General features: G+C 38.5%; 1 protein-coding gene across 8 annotated transcripts in view; it reads right to left on the bottom strand.

Annotated features, from left to right (window-relative positions):
• MACROD2 (mono-ADP ribosylhydrolase 2) overlaps nt 1–19,166 on the bottom strand; it is an 862,160-nt gene that overhangs the window by 556,618 nt on the left and 286,376 nt on the right. The window contains exons 1-2 of one of the 8 annotated variants that reach the window (XM_072035278.1): nt 1,962–2,092; nt 1,005–1,126 (exon numbers count right to left, since the gene is read on the bottom strand). The exons of the other annotated variants lie outside the window; for them this stretch is intronic. Of the exons in view, the coding sequence (XP_071891379.1) occupies nt 1,005–1,126; nt 1,962–2,077 (238 nt within the window). The 5' untranslated portion in view covers nt 2,078–2,092. Of the gene's footprint in view, nt 1–1,004; nt 1,127–1,961; nt 2,093–19,166 lie in introns of those variants that run through there. 8 annotated transcript variants of the gene reach the window in all.

Genomic DNA, 19,166 nt, shown 5'->3' on the forward strand with positions numbered 1-19,166 from the left:
ATTGGTGTGAAGACAGGGTGCAATGTTTGAGCATTAAAAGTGTGAAAACGTTTATCTCTTCTTATAAAGTCAAACAATTTTTGAAAATTACGCACAATTAGACCTAATAAACATCACACTTCTTTTTCAAGCTACTGCACTTTGATTGTAAGCTATCCAAATTCTGTTGCTAGAAGTATCAGAGAAACATTTTATAATGTCATTACATACAGAGATAAAACAGTTATGAACTAACATATTTGAAAGTTTACAAAGTTGAAAGGTACTCTTAAGCATATGTGGCATATTAATAAATTGAAAGAATCTGAAATACAGTCATCCGTGGAAAGAAAACTTCCTTACAGTGTACATTGTCATGTATGCAGAGTTTATGTTGGTCCTCTGAAAGAGTTATTCACACTCTTAACTGAAAGATGTGGTATATTCATCTCTAGTTCACACAGTTTTATCGCCACACACACACTCTCCTTTATTCACAAGATACTAATACCTCAGATTCATACTATAGACACCACTCACCTCCTTCTCAAAAACATTTCTTTCTCTTTCTTCATTTCTGAAGAACACTTGGAGAGGTTGGATTAGACCAAAAAACAAATCGTTCCTATTCACCAAAAATTATCATCAGAGCAAAGAATGTGTTTTGTGTCTATGTTTAAAATCAATTCGTTTTGCCTTGTTAAGATTTTTTTTTTTTAGATCAATATTTAATGATATAACAGGTACTTGAAGAAATCAAACAAAAAAAAAACTACCGACTGTGTTTAGCAGAAGTACTCCTTGTGCAACAAGTGAAGAATCAGACGGAGAACAGGTAGGTTCAGCTCTCTAATTCAAGAGGCAAGAGCGATTTACATGAGGTTGTGATCTGACCCCTGTTGTAGCTAACTCAGTTCAAAGAACACTGTAAAAAGCACCCAACATGTGGGAATTATGAGGAAAAGAGACACCAAGGAAATAAAGTTTAAGAGAAACGTCATGACAGTAACAACTGAAGGTGATACCTCTTGAGTTTTGTCTGGTTGCCCTGTTGCCCTGTACCAGTGCATATGGATGCTCCAGTGAACCAGACTCACGTGGACAGACTTTCTGGGGATGAGCACAAGTATCGTGCACTTGCTGCTTTCTGTACAATTAAAGAGAGGAATGTACAAACACTGTTTATGCATGAAAATTTATTCAGCATTCCAAATCAGCAAAGAGGTATTAAAACATAGGTAAATTCCCCTTGATCAGTGAAAAAAAGAATAAACCTTGTTTTTAAAATACCACAGTAGAGCAGCACGTGGTACTATTTTGGTCGCTAACCCAAACTCACAATATTTCATATGTGAAGTTTCATGCTTCTTTGTTCTGGCTTATAGAAAGAAATATTTTTCCTGCCAAAAATGATTTCACACTTTCAAATAGGTGACAAAATAAGAACCACATTGCCAAGTTACTGAAGTTGTGAATTTTGTTTTCTACCAAAGAAGAGAAAGGGGCCTAAATCACAGGTACACCATAAAAATAAAGCACTGTAGATTCATGCACACACAAAAAAAAGTTAACTCATTGAGTTTTTCTCTGAAACTACAGAAATACAAACACCCACTGTGTCTTCAATTTTATTGAACATCTGTTTTTTAAACTGAGAAAGGCAAAACATTTCTGCAAAATATTGTAAAAAAAAATAAATCTGTTGGAAATTTCATTTTCAAAAATGGATAATTAATGCTAAGAATTATATTCAGCTGATGTGGGATATTGTCATTACAATCACCTAACTTTTTCATTCCAGAATTTGGCAAATTGTCCAAAGGCAAAGTACTCAGACTCACAAAGCCAAGTGTCCGCAACTTTTACTTGGCTGTGGACAGCCAAGTGTGCACAAGTGGAATGCACATACAAGACTTACTTTGTGATTAAATACAAATAAGAAAAAATGTCACCACCTATCTTTCAATATTTAGTTTGACTACCTTATGTTGTCCAGCTGTGGCTTGAGAGGAATCAAAACATCATGGAGAGGATTCAAGACACCTTCTCCCTCCTTCACATTGACCAAAAAAAGCAGGAAGCTGGGACGGAAAGCCATCTGATAGGCAATCAAGAAAACCACGTGTGTCAGGGAGGCATGAAGAGAGACAGGCTGCTCTGATCACAAGGATAAGAGACATGTTAGCAGGTGTCCATTTATGCCAGAGATAACATCTATTACCAGGGGGAAAAAAAAGAGTGGTATCTGAGGAACCCATCTTTTCCTGTAACAAAAACTACAGAGGACTTCTGTGAGGCTCGAAAGACCACTTTCTTAGAGAGCTCACTCTGCTCAAGGAAATTATAGCAAAACATGATGAATGCATGTATGGCAGATAGGGCCCCAACTGCCGCGTGCAGTTCGTGGGGCTTAAGACTAACTTTGCATGTTAAAACCACTGCATTCTGAAAGACAATTTTATTTGAACAGCATGCTGTATATATATAAATATATATATTTGCTTTCTAGTTTATTATGCTCTACTTCTGAAGAAACCATTAGCATTGGTTTACTAAGGAAGGAAAATCAGTTGTATATCAAAAAGCCTATCAGTCCAAACCTATACTTTAATATCCAGGTCTCAGCCAGCTCAACCATTATAACTCAGCAAAGTAGATGTGCATTCTGGGTGGGGATAGGCAAACAGCATAGCAGATGATCTCAGATTGCTTCAGATTGTCATACCTGGGTCTGCCACAAGAAGAAGCTTTTGAACTAGAAAATGTGCAACCATGGGAGCACATATTTTATATTCTTTGGAGGCTTATTAGTACATGACAACAATCTGTCTGGGAAAATGAGGCTTGCTACAGAGAAAAACAGTCAGGCCAAGAATGGGAGATACTTCCACAATTCTGGCTTGCGAAACAGACAGGAATGAATCCATGTCATTCGCATGCATGCCCAAACCTGTTTGTTCCCAGCGCTGAGACAGCAGCATTGCTCATAAACAGCTGTGAGCAGGGTAATGACATGCAAACACTGAGCAGGTTAGATTTCTTTATAAAGCAATGGGAATATTTACTGTATAAGACACACTGCCTTCGTATCTTAGGGTGTCACAGCCTCACTGAAGTAATGATCCTGTGAAAAATCATTACAGAGGGTGGATTTTATGAATTTTATGTTCATAAACAGAATTGAGTACTGGACAACTAAATATATGGCAGTGCATCCTGTTCACAGAAGATTCGCTTCCTTTCAGGAATTCTCAAAGGACCCTATTGGGGAAATAGCAATTTTGATTTCCTCAATCATTCCACTCTGAGACATTTAATAGTAACCAAGAAGCACTATATTTTAATAGAGAACATTTGTTACACACAGAATGACTGGAAACTACTTCTCCAAATTCCTGCAACATTTCAGTAAGACTCGGTGACTAACACTCCAGCACAGTGTAAATAAGCACACTTCTTCACTCGTCAGTGAATATTCTCATATTTTATCCTAAAGCAGGGAAACGAAGAGAATTTTTGTCAGCACTTTACAATAGGAAAGCAATATGGTATTCTGAATTCTTATACTTTTGCACTAGACTCCTATAATACATGCTACAGCCTCAGAAAGGGAAAAAGTCCACATGAGGGAAGATCTCCCTGACTATAATATATCTAAGCCATGATGTTGTCACATATATAACATCCATCTCGTAAAAAAAAAGTTACACTGAGTGATTCAAGAGTTGGACTTGATGATCCTTAAGGGTCCCTTCCAACTCAGGATATTCTATGATTACATAAATGACATTTCTGAAATTCAGCCCCCATTTCTTCGAACTAAGAAAGCAGGAATGACAGGACTTCTTCACAACTTAGATAAAACTTGATTTGTATTTTGTTCAGTTGGAGACAGGTGCTGCAGTTTCCCTTTGATTCAGAGGCTCGGGTGGGACCGTGTGGAGCTCCACGTCTTGCTCAGTGTGTGCTTGCACCAAACACTTTGGAGGCAGCAAAACTGAGGGGATCTCTTCAGCCAAATCAAGTGATAGCCCATCATGGCCCATCAGAGAGACTTTCCTAAAACTGTCTTATTTCTTAATGGCTTAGTGCAGCCTTGTTACACACTGGCCTGAAGGGAATCAAACTAGGGAGATAAAAAGTGACCTGGCTTGACCAGATTCTGTCAATCAGTCAAGTGAGGCAAGACATTTCAATAACTGAAGAAAAGTAAATCTGCTTTTTAGTGAAGAGACTCGGTAGTCAAGTAACTTGACATTGGCGTGGTTTTGTTGTCCTGACCATGCAGAAGATTGTTTTTTATGTTATAATCTAGGAAGACATGCAATTATAAAACAAACACAGGCAAAATGCTTTTGATAAAAGTTCACACCTTTGATGACTTTAGACAGCCAAATAGACTACAAAGGCACCTGCTCATCTACCCTACAGGTGTCTCCTCAGTGAAGGATGTCATCATTGGATCTCAAAGAAAATGTGTGGGTAGTCTTCAAGGAGAGGAGTCCAAGTGATATCCCTTCAATTAGAAAGGATCTGACGCTGCAGTTAAATTCCTTTATAATGCTATCTGATGTAGGTGAAACGAGGTGCATACCATTTCAGGGCCATCCCTGTACTGCAGCCAATTCATAGAACACATCTTGTTTGCCCTTCAACATGCCACACAAGGGCTTGTCATAGGGGAAGAACTGAAATATTTTGTTGTATCTATGTTTGGCACAGTTGGAAAAAGAAAAAAAAAAAAAGTAAGACTACAATCAATCATCATACTCAGTCTGCAATACCCTGAGAAACTCTATGACTATGACCCAGTGCAAATAGGTAATGCTCATCTGAAGAGGCCTGAATGGACCAGCACTCAGGAGGCAACAACCCTCTGGACATGTTCAAACGGACGACTTCTAGAAAGAGAGACAAAACCCTTTGGGTCAGAGTGGTCCTGATGCGTGGAAAAGCTGTGTATAAATGCAAGTGATACACAATGGAGGTTGAGGAAGAAAGGCAATGGCCACTGGCTTTCCCTGTCAAAGGTCTCTCGTCCTGAGCCATCCCTACCTGAAAGATGAAAAGCCATCATGGTTTGCAGCCAGCAGAGCCAGGAACCCAGCATCAGACTTACGGTACTGTACAATCACATCTCAGCTGATATGTTTGATTAATGCTTGATTTTTAGTTGTTAAGTGATAAATGGCATAGTAGGTTAGCATAAATAAGTGTCTTTGTAGTTCCTGAAATTTGCCAGAATACTCCCATCATAGCCGTCCCCAGTTTCCTGATCAAAATAGCTGCAGTGCTTTCCAAATCACCCATATCTTGTTTGCATGCTCTCTCTTACAAATTATAAAACTTATATTGGATTACTTCCAGAGTTGAGCCCAATGTAACATTCCAGAAATCCCAAATTCCTAGTTGCTGAAAAGAAATGAAAAGCATTTCATTTACTTTGGAGACAGGCTGGATCAGCTATCTCTGGCAAACAAGCTTGAATGTTGGATACAGACTCTATCTACAAACCGCCTATCTCGCCCAGGCAATCAGACAAACACATCCACCAAGAACACAAACATACCTGCTCGTCTGGATTTTACTAAGGGACGAGCTTTCCAACTCTTGTATTCTCCTAGAGCAACTATGTGCCCAGATAAAGACTATGGATCAATGCCCATGGGATCTCGAGTGCAAAGAATCTCTTTCATGTGGTAAGATCACAAAACTGGAGCAAGCACAGAAAAGCTTTCTATTTAATGCATGAATTAAACATCCAAGACACAGAGGTCATTACTGCAGATGGCTATGATTTCCAACTGCACAACATACAAGCAGGAGTCAACCTAGTTGCCTAAGAAAAAGTTCACAGCATCTGCGATAAGGAGCATAACCACCTCTTTTCTCAAGAGGCTGGACACAACCCAGGGGATGGGAAGGGACAGAGAGTTGTGTCACCAAGATGTGTTTAGGTCTACAGAGTGCCAGACTGTGCAGAAGCATATAGAAAAAGGATCAATGCAGAGAGCAGAGCTTTATACACAAAGAAGCACAACGATACACAAGAGGCAGCTACAACACCTTCACTTTTCCATGCAGGTGGCACTGCACTTCCCACAGCCGGGGAATGCCATCCCCAGAGCTACTGGCATTACAGTCTCTCAAGAGTGTGGGGGTGTCTCTTTTAGCATTAATGTAACATGTTAAGGATGTAAAAAGCAAACAAGAAAAACTGACTCAAACTATGCCGGCCCATGCTGTGTTGTTCCAAGAGAAGACTGAGTAATGCAGTTGGTTGACGGCCGCAAGATGCTATGCAGCACATGTTCTTTGATAATGCCCTACTTTAGAACCACAGAGCAGGTTGATTATGTTTTGAAAGCTACATGATCAAAGGAATTCAGAAAAAGCCTTTTGAATGATTTTAGTAGATGCTTCTATCAAACTGTAGTAGGCCAAATCCTCTCTTTCAGTTCGAACAGTTTGAGCCATAGCATTAGTCTTCTGCTCTTTAAATCTATTCATAAACAAAAACATAAAATCCTTCTCCAAAGAAATGACCACACTAACCCATTATCTTGTGTAACCAAATGCAATCAAAGAGCTTCATTTACTTTATGTAAATGTCCTCTCCCTTTCCCAGGCCTGATGTTTTCTTATTCTCTGTTGTGTCACCTCATATCTAACCTAGATACTACGATCATCTGGGCGGAGACTGTGGGTAAAAAAGTCAGTACTGACTAAAAAATTCAGCACCTTAGTAGCTTAACATACTTTTGAAACAAATACTTGGGTTTCTCTTCCTCTCCTTACAACATAAACGAAAATGTACACACAATATATACAAATATTTCCATATTATTATTTTCTGTCAATAAAAAGTGTGTAATTATTTATGATCCAAAAATCAAGGCTGATTTTCTGTGGCCTGAAGTTTTAAAAACAGAGTGATATTATGAAATGTAAAATTCCTTAATTCTTACCGTGTTTCCTCTGCCGCTGTTAATAAACCAGGCGTAGAAGTCAGGATTGTTTCCTGTGAGCAGCACCACTCACTCTGCCATTGTTTCCAGTTACATTTCTGATTCACTTACTGGTAGCAGAGCCAGCAAATGACAGCTGCTCTATTGTCAATGTGTCCTACAGTACAAAACCACAAGTCATGGCGCAAAGGGGTTAAATTGTGTGATGGGAATGACAGCATTTCGGGGGGGATACTAAAGCTCTGAAGCCTTGACCATTTAGCTCCGAAGCGTAATGCATTCCCATGTTCCATTCTGCAGCTAGTAGCGATGGTGTCAGGTATTTACTTGTATGGCCATGCTTACTTCCACTCCACTTCTCCCTTAAGAACTGCAGCAGACTATTTGCAAAAAGAAAGTGACGACATCCTGTGGGCCAAGGTCTCCTCTCAGAATCAGAATCTCTAAACAAGCATGAGAGGAAGAGTTGCTTTTCAAGCTTTGATACAACAGTTTGATGGAAGAGATCTTATCTCCATTTCCTCTTGCTCTGTTTTCACTTAACAGGAAATCTTTATGCATAGGCAGTCAGATTTCACAGCTAAAAAAATAATACCTGTCTTGAAAATTTGAGAGTCTTTCATCTATTTTCTTTTAGCACACATCAATGAGTGTTTCATCTGAGTCGCATCACGATATACACTAAGCTCTTAAACACATTAAACCAACCAGATCAAGTCCTTTAAATGTGTTAACTTATGTATGACTTGTTCTTCCATTTTATATCATGATTTCCTTTTCATTTATTAATTCTACATGCGCCATACTAGAGCAGAATAAACCAACACTATACCCTTATATCTCCTTTCTCCTTCATCTTGCTACTTTACATATTTCCAGCAGTTATACCCTGGCTAGTCAACCAGCATCTCAAATATATGAGCAGTAAAAATTCAATTTTTCCACTTTCTCACTGAACCCCTTCTGCTTCCAGCTATCAGTGACACGTCCAGTCCTCCACTGTCATCTGTAGTACATATTTTTCTTGTTTTTCATTATATTTCCCATTCCCAGTAGTCCCTTCCACAGTCGTGTTCCCCCCTTGCAGAATTTGTAATAGTTGTTCTCTTCAACTGCTTCAATTTTTAGGTTTCCTATTCAGGTCCTAAGTATCTTCTGCTTAGGCAAAAGAATCCTTATATTCTTGGGCTTCCAATTATCTACTACCATTTCTTTTATATACATTCAGAATATTACTATCCAGGTTATTTTGATTCTCTTATCACTTTGATGATCTCCAGTTTATGATTGCTCCTTCAATTTAGCATCAAGTGTCATTGTTTTGAACATCTATTTACCTGCTGAATATATTTGGTTCTTCCATTTACCGCTGTCTTTTCTCCCATGGCTATGCAACTAATTATTGGCAGTTGGTCTTTTTCTTACAAAGCATCATTTCGGCCCTACACAGCAGAAACTAAAACTTTCACAAGTCAAGATAGTGGTTAGCATGTAGCTATTAATTCAAATCTTAAAACATATTTCCATTCACACAGCAGCAAAACATTACACTAAATCCAGAAGTGGCTAATCTAGAAATATTAATTTCTAAATAGTTCTTCAGCCAGGTCAGTTTAAAATTTATTTTTATTCACCATAGATAAGAGTTAAAACTGAGCAAATATCCAGATTTTTTCCTCCATTCAGAAATAAACAGTGTAGAAAAGATTTGGACATATTGCTACAGAAGCTATGATTATCAGTCTAATAAACGTTTATCATCACTGAAGTACACAAAAGGGGATGGTGATTGAAAGAATGACTGCAATGAACTTTCAAGTTATTTCAAGAGTCTTTTTAAAATTTTCACATACCTAGTATTTACTAGTACTTATTTAGCTATTAACATGTATTTAAACAACAATGACTAATCATTTTACTTATTTTTCAATAATAAGAAAAGATAAGCAATTTTACTTATCTCATGTTACATTGACCTGTACTATCAACATAGCTGAAATACAGAGCTAAGCTCTGTCACCTACCTAAGGGTCACTGTAGTATTCAAGCCTTGTATTGGAAGTTGATATCATTATTAGTGTTATTATTATTATTTTATTCTGGCATCCAGTAGACTGTGCTACAGAGGCAGCATTTGTGCTGATTACAACAGGCTATGGGAAGCCATAAGCTACATCTATTCCATAGCACAGATCTACTGGCTTTGGGGAAATGTTTCTTTCCTGCTCTAAATTCAAATAGAGCTGATGGAACTTATGCTTACAGCTAACAGGAAACTGTGAATCCAAGCAGAAAGAAGTTGAGGATATTTTTATATTATAATTCAGACTTCTCAAGGCTTGTAGTTTTTAACATTATAAAAGGTTATAGGTCTGGCTTTCACAGTGAGCTAGGCCACATAGTCTTTATTATATTTGCTTCACGGATGCATACTGCACACAATCAAAGTAACAAGAAAAGGAGCCTCCAATCTGTCATGGCACAGTTCCACATTTCAGCAAGTCGGGAGCTACCACTGAAACAGCCAGGAGAACAATCTGAAGAGTCGTCCAGTTTGAAGGAATTTCGGCCTAAAAACTGGTGTTTATCATATAGAACTTGGCAAATTTTACGATCATGATCTTGTGTGAAAGTCTGGGCCACCACACTACACATTATGGGTAGCTGGGATAAGCAGTCACTTGAAGTGACTCTTGACATACAAAAGAATCTGATAAAGTAGATGCCATATGGGCATTATTAATTCTGGGCATTCCTCAATGTTGAGGCAGGATGTTGTGAAACACCCTTTCACTAGGTAGTGTTGCAGCAGAGCACGAACAGCCTGAGAAATTTTATATGTGTTTCACGTAAATGCTGGTGGACCTTTATTACCAAAAAACACTTGAAAGAAGTAGAAGGAGGCATTAATATGCATTGATTGTATAATTTGGTCTGTTCACTGAAAGAGGGGAGAGTTGAGGGCACAGTTATCATTGGTGTGTCTGTTCACATATGTAACTCACTTCAGAAGCTCTTCATCACTTAGGCTCTCTGCTAGCTTTAACCATGCTAACGAAAAAGGGAATGGGGAGAACTCTTAACACCCTAGGCACTAAACAAGAATCCTGTGGAAAAGAAGCAATGAGAATATATATATATATATATATAAATGGATGGCCAAAATTGAGAATTAACCACAATAGTCTTGTGCTCCACTGTGGCTCATCTGCAACAGAGGAAGAAATTTGAATCATTCTGGATTTGATCATTAACTGCCGTGCCAGCGGGATACAAGCACCACAAGCCCAGAGGATGTACAGGCTGCATTTAATATCCATAGGCAAACTTTTACTTTTTAAAAAATAATTGCTTCTAGGGATGACTTGTATCAACTTTTATTTCAGGTCAGCATAGCTCCATATAAATATAGATGCACATTCTTTTCCATGTACACAGACTATATTTTTATATTCACCTTTAACTATAGCTCAGTTCTTCAAGACCTCTCATTTCATTGCTGTCCTAATATGACCAGAGATGAACCACTGATTTTTCCAGTCCCAAGGCCATATTCAAAATAAGGAACTGGAAGGACAAGAAGCTCTCTGAATTTGAAACCTCTGTTTATGGACCCTGTAATTAGCTTTCCTAGACACAGTAGACACAGTGTTTCTGTTAAGGAGGTGTGGCAAATAAATAAATAAATAAATAAATAAATAAATAAATAAATAAATGAAATAAATAAATAAAACAGAATTTTCTACATAACAAGTTTCCAATCCAATGGATCCTACGCTGAGCTGTAACAGGCAAGTTTGGGACTCAAGAAGCCATTCCCCATGCCTTGGCCCCACAGAAAGCCACCGATGAGCCTTAGGTGCAAAAACGACAGCATGACAGCATGAGTGTACGTTACTCCAAGAGGAATACGTAACATGAATGCAAATTGCACGTGCTGAAAAATGCTACAGAAACACAGGGGAAGAAGAAGGGTAAATCTCTAAAAAGGGAAATACATTATTAAAAGGTATCTTTGTAATATATGCAAAGCTGTCTTTTTGACTAAGCTATTGACCAGGGAAAAAGGACTACAGGTCTTTGCTATTATAGTGCGCTGCCAGCTTTCTGCTTTATATACTCACTTCTCCAGTGAGATTTGAATATCCTAGTCCTTTGCCATTTTTACCCTCTCTCCAACATTTGCCTGAATTTTAAATGTCTAACACATTGAAATTCAGTGAATGAGATGGAATAAAAGTGTGCAGTGAATAATCAGCAGTGAATAACATCCGGAAAGCACTTGTGTATTTCTTTCCTACTGAGAAAAATGTCCTAAACAACATTTGATTTATTTACCCTGATGTTCTTGTTGCAGGGACTGACATTGCTGTTGACTGGGCATATATTTATGATCAGTTGGTACCAAGCTCTGTGGGTTTCGTAGCAGGAAATATGAAATTCATTACTCTTATCACACTACACAGTCCATCTTTTATGTATTATATAGTGTTCCGATTTACCACAGGTGTAGACTTGAAAACCTTAAAAAATGAATATTTAATGTTTATAACATTATATATGCCTGTATTTTGTTGTAAGAAAAATGTATCAGTGTATATTGCTGCATGTGATCCACTGTGTTTTTCTAACAGGTCAGTATTTGCAATAGTATTGTCCAGCTGTTTGTACCAGATATATATTTCTGCTTTACCTAGCATCACTTCTACCAAATTCTTTCTATCCAGAGAGGTTCTACTATAAATGTAAAGAGTGAGATGACATCTCTTCTGTGATGAGAATTATTGAATCTGATTAAGCAAAAGCAACTTCCCCTGAATCAGAAGTAGTCTGTTTTCATATCTGTGACTGGGAACCAAACTGTTGTCTAGCTAAAATTAAGTGACCGTTGGTTTTAGAACAGCTGAATTCTGAAGTAAGTCTTTTTACAATAGTAAGCATTCAAATAGAAGCATTTCCAAAAAGCTCTCTTTCAAAATTTTCCTTCATAACATAATTAACATATAATGCAATATTGTGTTTATTGACCTCAAATGCTACTTGCATATATTTCTATTTATAAGTTAATCACTAGTAAAGTAAATACTTCAGATTATACTGTAAACCTTGAAAGTAAATAGTCCATCATATTAACGCTGCTTAATGCGTTTTTGTGTGTTATCACACATTATTAAGATACATAAAACTTCTGTGACAAAAGTGAGCGGACTAACACTTCACATACCAGACTTGATGTCAAGCATATAATGGCTCGGCCAACCTAGCATTCTTAATTTGCTAATCTATAGCAATGAAATGAAGCATAAAAAAAAAAGGGGGGGGGGGGGGGGGGGAAGGGGAAGAACACACAAAACCTCAAAAGAAAATAGCAATTCAGTTACAAGATTTTCTATGAAACCATGAATATTTATGAAAAAGCTAGGTTTTTTTTTTCACTTAGCTTCAAATGTCTCCTTTAAAAACTCTTCTCAAATATTAAGACATGTATTAAAAAAAATAAACTGTGCATATAAAAGAAGGCCAGAATGAAAGACATGCAGCTTTTAAGATAAGCATGCTTTCAGTGTGAGCATCTGCTCTCAGAAGAGCATTTACACAAATTAACATATTTTATCCACTGTAAGGACCATAAAACATTTCCAATTCAGCATATAATTTTTATTTGAATTGGTATGACAAAATGTTTAAGCAGCGCAGCACTAGTCGAAGACATAAGAGGCTGCAATGGCCAAATCCAACAGTGGATTTCCCTGCATAACAAAATGAATAGCAATCAAACAAATAAGTAAATAAATAAAATTGTTTGGGATGGTGTAGGGAGAGTGGAGGACTTACTGTCAAATTTACAGAATGTGTCAGCTTCTTGCTACCTTGACATTTTAAAACAAATATAATCTCTTTCTGGGTGAAGCCAAAGAAAAAAGATTACACAATACTGTACAATTTCTCCTCTAGAAACGTGACAATTTTGTCATCAATACAGGGGTGAGAGATGTCATTATGCTTGGGAAATAAAAGTATTGGAAAGCTACTATGCAGCTATCAAGGGGGTGCTATGCCTGGCAAACAAGGTCGCTTCACATTGAAAGCACCGTACCACTTGCAGATTAAGGTCAGCTAATGCTAGAGCTATTCCTTCATCTACCAACATTCAAATTGCAATGCTTTGGTACATGCCACAGATAGGGTTGCCATGGTACAGCACTCACAAAGGCAATGACTGCTTCAGCACTTTATTTCATGGCTGCAAGGACTTGCCTTCCTTGATCAGTTTTAAGTTAGTGATGAAAATACCAATAAGACTGAAATAGCACAAGAAAATGTGGGGAGTTACGCTGACTTGGAGTGTGCCAGGGCATACTTTTGTTCAGCAAAACTTTCAAAAGAGATCCTTACTTCTCAGGCTTTTATGTTTAGGACAAATACTAAAGCTACCTTCTAAATACACACTATGTTCATTCATATATGTATAAAGAATCAGTATAGTAGATAATAAATAACTTGCAAATTAGCTTCTTCCACTTATCTCTGCCTTTGCTACACATAAGACATCTTTCCAGGGTGGGTGCTGTATCAGAAAAGATTTCCTGTTCTTCCTTAATGATTACAGAAAACAGGCTTGGCTAAACACGTCTGTTTCCCCCACCCCTCCCAAACACGTACTACCATCCTCTTGAACAGAGAACAACACATAGTTTTCCGATGAAACGTGTTATTTTGCCCAGATTTACAGGCTACACTTTTTCCCACCCTACCATCAGCCACTCAATGCCGATGCCTCAGTTACTGGCTGAGCTGTCCCTCCTCAGGAGGGAGGGAGGGAAGCACCCTGGGGACCTCCTTCTCTCACACCTGCTGATACCTAACCTCAGATCCCTCGGATAAGCCCCCAGGGGCCGGCAGCGTGAACCCAGGCCTTGCTGTGCCACAGCCTCCCCAATAGACTCCATGCATTCACCTGAATTTCTTTAGGGAATTGGTATTTTTTGCCCCAGGTAAGCTTTGGCAGAGGTTTCTTTCACAATCCTGCCTCTGAAAGGGTTCTTAGTTGAACAGAATTATTTTTTTAATAACGCAGGTGCATTTATATGGCATAAGCACAGTAATCTGTCTAAAATCTATCGCAAATTACTCTAATGTGTTTTACTTTCAGTGTACTTAATTGCTTCACAAGCGCCACAGTATTACAGATTTAGAAATTGTTATTTTGATTCACAAGCCAAGAGTCAACAACCTCACTAAAAGCAAGATCTGCCCCCAGACAGGTGAAAGCCCTGTGAAGCTGCCATCACCCCCACGTCTGAAGCCTCAGAACAAGAACATTCGCCTGGAATGAAAGTCAGAGATCCACGGCCTGGACACGCACAAGAAATCTTGGCAGCCACACGGCCAAATAAAAACCTCCCCGAATAATGTCTGAAATGATACAGATAATTTGTTAGCCTTGCTTAAACAACATGCAGGAGAGAGAAGACGCCCGGTGTCTCAACATGCAGCCGAGCTGGCACAGTATTTACCCCTTGTCACTATCTGGAACTCCAGCGTAATAAATGGATGAAATGCAGCTCATAAAAGTATTCATATGATGAAATTTATGGCTTACATTAAAGCATGTTTAACTTGAAAAATGACTATGTAAAGCTCAACTGATGTCTTCCCTGTGTATATTCACAGTCATATCTGTTTACTTTGGAGAGCTGCATGTTTAAATTTATTTCCACTTGTGCATATCCAAACTTTGTGTGCGTCCCAAGCAGCTAAAACCTTTTCTTTTTTCTTTGTGAATTACGTGCAGGTACTCTGTTTACCGTAAAGCCCAAAGCACAATTCGATCTTCCTGACCACAAACAGAGCCAAGCCTGGAGGTGCAAAGCTCCCAGCCCCTTCCCCATGCGAAGCAGAGGCATAAAGGACGGGTGGGCTACGTCACTTGTGCTGGAAGAAGCTGGCCCCACGAAGAAGAGGTCCATGTCCGGAGCCCTGCTCGATCAACCTTATTTGAGCATGCCAGAGCACAGCTGGCTGGGCCCACGGAGGCCAGAACGCCCGATGCCAAGCCATCCTCGCCCACCTCAAAGGCTGGTGGGGAAGGCGGCGCCGGGAGGCGGCTGCCCACATGAGTCGGCCGGCGCGGGACGAGGCAGCTGGCGGCGCGTTAAGCAACCCAGCCCGCGGCCTCAGCCAGAAAGCTGCTGCACAGATGCCAGTGCAGATTACACAGGTCTCCGTACTTACACCTCCATTATCACGATGAGCAAGGAGCAGGCAGGATTCCCTTCCAGCCCATCAGTATCTCCTTCAAACCTTTTTCACTGTAGATGGAGTGAAAAAAAGTCTTCCATACTCTTAAGCTCCTCGATTTTTCAGTAGCAGCAACACGTTTTCTGTTTTGGGGCAGCAGAACTATAATGCCACGACTACTCAATTTACAAAAACATCCCCTTTGATATACTATTTTTTTTCTGTGACCTTTACTGCAGTATCTAAATATGAAATATACTGAAGCAAAACAAATATGAAACCTCCACAAGGCAATCTGTGCACTGCCTTCAAACAACGTCCCACATTCACTGTGTGACTGAGCACATCAGGGAGTCATCCCAGATTCCTCACCAACACACTGATAAAACCAGCCAGCAAGGAAACACTTGTGGACAACACTACTCTTCAGACACAGTACAGTGTATTATGATACAAGATAAAATATCATTCTAGAAATACTGATGGGGTAGTAACAGGATGAGGTATTTAGCACATAGATGCACTTGTAAGGATGGTGCTGAACCAGAATGTTTTCAATACTGAATTGCTTTCCCTCTGCTTCATTTGCAAATACAGGTCAGCTTTGTGGAAGCGATACTTTAAAGCCAGAAGTACAATTTCTAGTATGCACAGATCAGAAGTGCAGTTCTTACTACTCATGCATTGAATTTCTTTTGTTGATCTGTTTTGTGTAAAAAACTGCTTTTCTTTCTGCCTCAAAAAGAACCCATCCCTCTCCTCAAATACATATATATACTAATTTCAGTGCAGTTTCTTTTCCTTTTTGCTTTCTAGAGACAAAAGGGAAAAAAGAAAAAGAAAAAAAAAAACAACAACACATTGAAAACAGCCCAAGTGCAGAAGAGGACAAACATCCAGGGAGGCCTGGGAGCAGATGACTTAACAAAACTATTGTGTATTTACACGCAAATATTGGCAATGAAATGCTATCATAATCAAATCACATGTGCAACCTTTTCAAAACCAGTATCTATTCCTAATTCCATTAGATCCAGTTTGCCAAAGGACAGTATGAGTGACCTGCCATTTACAGAATGAGTGTTCCTCAGAGACATACTTAATCAGGGAAAGAAAAAAGAAAAAAGAAAAGACAGAAATAATTCAGAGGAAAGATGTGGACTGATATCCAAACTCTTCCTAAATCTTTTCTGAACTGTCTTTTATTGCTCGGTTGAAAGGAATTTACAGTGTGAAATGATAAGAAATACAAACCACCTTCTTAATACGTATGCCAAAACATTTACTTTTCTTTTTAATGCCACTTTAATTTCTGGTAAAATTCCAAACCAAGGGTTTATATTTCATGATATTGTCAACTTTGCATAAAACTACTGGTACTACTCATGACTTATACAGCCTCAGGGAGACTATTGATTTTTTCCCCTTCATAAATCTGAAAATGCTCTGTCTCTTCCCAGTGGACCCATTATATTTATTGGTATCTATCCCAAAACAACTGCTCAAGGTTATAGCTATGAAAACATTTGGGATTTTAATTCACTACCCAGTGTCCAGAGAAGCCCACAGATTTTGGCTCAGAACCCAAAATTTGCCCTGACTGCAAAAGATACGTCTTTTTTTATTGTGTGTCAGGACCACAGGGTAAAACTTCTTCTCTGGGTAGGGCTCATACCTTCTCTAATGGAATACCGAGCAAAGTTTAAAGAAAGGTGGAAAGTGAAACAAGCCCTTCTTTATAGGCAGTTGAGACCAGACAATGACAGTTACCAAACTGCAGAAGTGCTTTTCATAAAACTCGGATTTCCTTAAGGAACAGCTAAAACAGAGAAAGGATTCTGTCCCTTAAAAATAGAGGAACAGCTTTTGAAAACCATTTGCAAGTCTGACATCTCAGATGTGGAGGTGTGGTCAAAGATGAAAAAGAAGATTTAAGCTGTTCAGTTCATTAAAATAAAGTATGCTGTAATGACTGATTATGTTGCTATTGCTTTAATTGGCATTTGAACCTTCAAAGATAACTTTGCATCGACTTTAAGCTAGTTTATAAAGAAAAAAGGCCTGGCATCATGCAATAATATTCTACTCTCTCTACCTGTACTGAATCCAAATGGACAATTTGCATGTGAATTTTTTTTTTTAAAAACTATGCTAAGCCACATATTGTACACTATAATGATCTTTCAAGAAACTATATGCTGACTGTACCCTCGGCTGTGGGATGTTCCTTTTGGCAGAAGAGAACTGCTGCTAAAATACACCAAGGCACTTCAACCAGAGGCATGGGACTACCCGTGAACTTAGCTGTGGCCAACTCCGGAGCAGGTGCCAGAAATATGGAGAGGAGTGTTAGCGTAATGATTTTGATTTCTTTCCCTATGTAATTAGGATAGACCTGAAAGCTGGGAGCGCCGTCACTGTTAGCATGTTACCTGTTTCAGCAGCTGTGCATTGCATGGCAAGCAAAAGCAAACTGCCTCAAAAATCAGCAGCCACAGCAACGGCATTTAGTTTTAAGACATGTAAAAATATAGCCATCACAAGAAAAACTGTTGCATTTGCCAACAGATTTCACTAAGTGGTATCTGAGATACCGTAATTTTGATTACATTTAGAACAAAAGCATATGCCTACTGTGCAGTTAAAGTGCGCAAATGCTGACTATATATTGCTTTGCACTGTACTTTAATAAATTAAATACAGAAATTGCAGTATGTTATCCATATTCTACACAGAAATACCTACAGTATAATTTATAACTGGCAGCTGACCAGTTGGCAAGGCAGGCCTAGACTTTGCATATCACATGAATGCATAGGCTTTCATTTGTAATCTAGCTTTCATAAAATGAGCAATAGCAAATTTTCAAGCCTGTAAATTCTAAGCTGAACCAACACACTCAACTATAAAATGTTGTGTCCCATGAGTATGACCTGTTCCAGAAAAAAAAAATGTTATTACTTTAAATCATTTTACAATGTCAGCTTTTATAAACATGTTTGGCAAATATACGTCACAGCACATACTTGTGTTCTGCTATAGACCTTTGAAAGAAAGCAGCTTTCAACAATAAGCCAATAATTAGAGGTTTTCCAATAACCTGAGACTGCCAAACGCGACACCATGGGTTTATCTGCTTTCATGATGTGCTGGTTATTTCTTTAATGACAATATTTTGCAGCTCCTTTACTGATTTTCCTTATCCTTTTCCTGTACTGATTTTCCTTATCCTGATCATTGCAGCAACAGAATCATCACAAATCTTGCCTGCTTCATGCAAGTTACAGTTAACAACTTCAAATTGAGAAAAAAGCCCCGTTTGTACATACCACTAACTGTACATGGAGTTTATGAAGTCATAGCCAGGTAGTAATATCAGGAGCAGTAGCTTTCAGAAATTATTTACTAATATTCATTATCATTAAAACATACCATACCAAATGCATGTCATAGTAGGAAAAATCCTTAGCCTTTAACCACAGAGAAACTACTTCCTAAATGTATTGAGAAATGCATACACTATGTTTTGGCCCATTCATATATAGAATTAGTTTTTATATGGCAATTTGTAAGGAGAAAATGAGGAAAGAAAATGTATAGATAATTAAAATCTCTCCCTATGTAACAAAACAAATCTTTGGATAAATTACTGAGGCTGTGGGTAGGGAGAAAACACAGAGAAAACACAGCTAGAATCCACTGAAAATACGTGTTTCAGGACTCAAGAGTGACTTCAAAATAAATAAATACACTTCAGACAAGCACAAAAGATGGTAAAATGTGCCTTTTCTAAGCAGGACTTATTAAATAAAACCTCTCTCTCCAGGAAAAAGGAGACCACAATGCACATTTAAAAGCACCGAAAAGCACTTGGTCTGAAAATCACAAACACTTTGCAGCAGCTTTTTTCCTTTATTCTTTCAAGCCATGACATAGCTGCTCAAAACACTGAGCCAGCACAATGTCTGTGGTGGGTTT

Source organism: Anas platyrhynchos, chromosome 3 (assembly GCF_047663525.1).
Source record: "Anas platyrhynchos isolate ZD024472 breed Pekin duck chromosome 3, IASCAAS_PekinDuck_T2T, whole genome shotgun sequence".
Lineage (NCBI taxonomy): Eukaryota > Metazoa > Chordata > Aves > Anseriformes > Anatidae > Anas > Anas platyrhynchos.